A 3,447-nucleotide genomic window follows, 5' to 3' on the forward strand; every position below is an offset into this window, starting at 1 on the left:
AGATTTGTCTGCTGTTCAGGTAATTACTTACCAAGTATTTTTGGGTCTAGTTTTTAGTGGAAATATCTCAATACACTGGAAATAAGACAAAATTAACTTACACACAACTTTTCAACAAGAAATAAGAGCTTGTTCTATGAAAATATTAGTTCCACTGGCAAATTATTTCACCTGTAACATGGGGAAATGTCTTAAGCAAAATAATCTGTCAGGGGGAAAAAGTATATTTTTTATTAATATGAAGAAATTATTTACGTAATTCAACCTCCTACGTCTCGCTGAGAAATAGGACTTGAAGTTTTTCTTGTCTTACTTCAAGTGCACTAAGATATCTGCACTAGAAACGAGGCAAAAAAATATTTGAGAATTCGGGTCTCAACAGGAGGAAACGCTGGTATGGCAGCTGCTTATTCTGCCCGCCAGCTCGGAGTTCCTGCCACCATCGTGGTTCCAAGTATCACCCCCAACCAGACGGTGGAGAGGCTGAAGGACCAGGGGGCAATTGTTGTTGTTCATGGAGAGGTTGGTTAACTCAGCTGTGATCTTGTCAATATCATCAGATTATTATTATTATTTTTTTAGCGGTGTGTAAAAATCTAATGTAGTTCCTATTGAATCTTTATTTTGTTCACAACAGTGTTTAGGAAAGCAGTTTGTATCAGAAGAAGATGAAAAGTGTTGCTCAAAAATCATGTCTGGATAGATTATTACACCTAACCAAAGCAGGGGATAAAACAAGTTGACATTATGAACATTAATAAAGATTTTATTTTTTTCCTGACAGGCTTTTGTAATTTTAACTGAGTTGTGTCTCGTCTCTTTCAGGCTCTGAATGAAAGCATTAGTTACGGACAGCAGCTTGTGGCAAACAATCCAGGCTGGATATTCGTCTCCCCCTTTGATGACCCGCTCATATGGTGAGACAGAGTCAGGCTCTTTGAGCATAGCAAAAGTATTTAAAGCTAAAATATGCAATGCATTTATTGGGATTTGACGCAAGATCCCAGCACAAAGCAGTGCATATATTTGAAGTGGAAGGAAAAAAAGAGACATTGTTTTTTTTATTTTTTTTATTTTCACAAATAAATAAATAAAAAGAAGGTGATTCATATGTCCAAGTTGTCCTGAACACACCATGCTCACAGCGAAGCATGGAGGAGGTGGAATCATGCTTAATCCAAATGAGAATTTATAGCAAGATCTGAGAGATGCTAGTCTGTAGGAACTCCATCCAACCCGATTGAGCCTGTGCCGCATTGCAAAAAAGAATGGGCAGAACTGTTAAAGAATTTTGAGACCATCTGTCATTTCCCTTTGACTTACTTTGTGTTTCTCTGCGTAGACATATGCAACACATACATATGCAACATAGACATATGCAACATAGACATATGCAGTATCTAACATATGCATCACCTACATATGCAACATCTACATGCAACATCGACATATCCATAAAGCACTAAGACCATATACATCAACCAAAGTCACATAGCAACGACATAGACCAACGACATCCACACATATGACTTCTACTTATTTTTGACACAAATGGGACCCCATAACAGTTAACATTAACCGCTTGTTGACAGGAGTTAGAATGTCGATAGGTGTCAAACGCAGCCACAAATACGTGAAAACAGCACCGCACACTATTTGACATTAGAGCAGTTCATAAGAGATTTGCACTGCGTAAATCCGGCTGCACTGTCCACAGATTGTCCGCATTAGTGTAAATCGCAGCTTCGCTTTGTGAAGGGAAGGACACACGTCTTTGGTGAAGGAGCTGGAGCACGATCTGAAGGAGAAGCCTGGAGCCATCGTGCTGTCGGTGGGAGGCGGAGGCCTGCTGAACGGAGTGGTGGAAGGACTTCGCCGCGCCGACTGGGCTGACGTGCCAATCGTAGCCATGGAAACCGTAGGAGCACACAGCCTGAATGCAGCAATGAATGCTGGAGAGCTTGTCACTTTACCTGCCATCACAAGGTACCGCACTTGGTTCACCAGTCCTTTTTCCTCCTCCTGACGCAACTGATTTAGTGTTTTTGGCGCCCGCAGTGTTGCAACCACACTGGGCCTGCTGAGGGTGTCGGCTCAGACAATGAAACTAGTGAAGGAACACACGGTTTTCTCAGAAGTGGTCTCTGACCAGGAGGCTGTGAGAGCTGTTGAACACTTTCTGGGTGAGTGAAACCTGCATCTGGGCAGAAGAGACGGGGAAAACATACCGCTGACGCTACAAACGCCACACACAAAGACATTTAAGGTTTTCTTTTGTCCACTCATTATACTGCTCAGAAAAGACAGCGAGGAGACGTTTTTGAGTACAAACGTTACAAGTTTTGAGAAGAAACACGTGAAGTCCTGCTTTCAAAATGAACATGTAAGCAAAAGTGTTACAAGTTTTGAGAACAAAAGACATGAAATCCCGCTCTCAGATCAAACAACGTGTGCTCTTGGATTATGGCAGAAAAATTCCCCCATAGATGTGGGGAAATTTGCAAGCCTGAGAACAACATCCCAACCATGAAGTACAGGAGTATCATGTTGTGGGAGTGCTTTGCTAGGGTGGGGGTTCTGATGTGCTTTCCAAAACAGATGACTCAGCCAGGAAAGAACAATATGATAAAATATTGAATCAACATCATGGAGGAAGTTAAAACCTGGATACCAACGAGTCGTCCGAATTGTCAGCGACTACAAAACATCTGACCCAAGTCATGTAGCAATTCCAACAAATACTAAGGAAATGTATGCACACTTCTGAATCTAAGCTATTCTTGATACAGCTAGTAGGGTCAGACAGTGTCTGTTTGTACAGTGCATGTAAAATACTGACTTTACCTTCAGAAATCAGCCATGAAACTGATCTGTCTATTTTTTCCTCTCTTTGCAGATGATGAAAAGATCTTGGTGGAGCCAGCCTGCGGTGCCGCTCTGGCAGCTGTGTACAGTGACATTATCAAAAGGCTGCAAGTCGAGGGCAAGCTGGCACAGCACCTGGGCCCAGTGGTGGTGGTTGTGTGCGGCGGTAACAACATCAGCATGGAGCAGCTCCAGAGGCTGAAGAAGCAGCTCGGCATGATCTAGTGTCACTGACCACCCTGGGTCTTCCTGACATTTCTGTCTCAGTCTCTCTCTCTCTCTCCCCCTCCCTCTATCCTTTCACCAATCTCAGTCCCTAAACGCTGTTATTCATGTACCCCACAGATCGAATCATTCCAGACTGAAACTCTCAGGAGCACTGACACTGACTGAAATGAGATGAGATAGTGAGAATATAAAAAAAACAAACAAATAAACATCAGCTTTAGTGGATATAAGATAAAGAAAACTGACACATTGAGTTTGCATACGTTTTGGCTCCTTGCTTGTAATAATGCCTGTGTGTTATTCAGCTTTTTTATTTGTACTCACATTAATAAATTATATTTCTTTGTCTTCTTA

At 41.9% G+C, this 3,447-nt stretch overlaps 1 protein-coding gene across 1 annotated transcript in view; it reads left to right on the forward strand.

Annotated features, from left to right (window-relative positions):
- The window catches only part of LOC106950421 (L-serine dehydratase/L-threonine deaminase), a 13,887-nt gene extending 10,440 nt beyond the window's left edge, over positions 1 to 3,447 (forward strand). The window contains exons 2-7 of the mRNA XM_015037277.1: positions 3 to 19; positions 383 to 522; positions 826 to 917; positions 1,759 to 1,986; positions 2,059 to 2,183; positions 2,897 to 3,447. Of these exons, the coding sequence (XP_014892763.1) occupies positions 3 to 19; positions 383 to 522; positions 826 to 917; positions 1,759 to 1,986; positions 2,059 to 2,183; positions 2,897 to 3,090 (796 nt within the window). The 3' untranslated portion in view covers positions 3,091 to 3,447. The remainder of the gene's footprint in view (positions 1 to 2; positions 20 to 382; positions 523 to 825; positions 918 to 1,758; positions 1,987 to 2,058; positions 2,184 to 2,896) is intronic.

Source organism: Poecilia latipinna, unplaced genomic scaffold (genome assembly GCF_001443285.1).
Source record: "Poecilia latipinna isolate Pla-1442-1.1 unplaced genomic scaffold, P_latipinna-1.0 Scaffold400, whole genome shotgun sequence".
Lineage (NCBI taxonomy): Eukaryota > Metazoa > Chordata > Actinopteri > Cyprinodontiformes > Poeciliidae > Poecilia > Poecilia latipinna.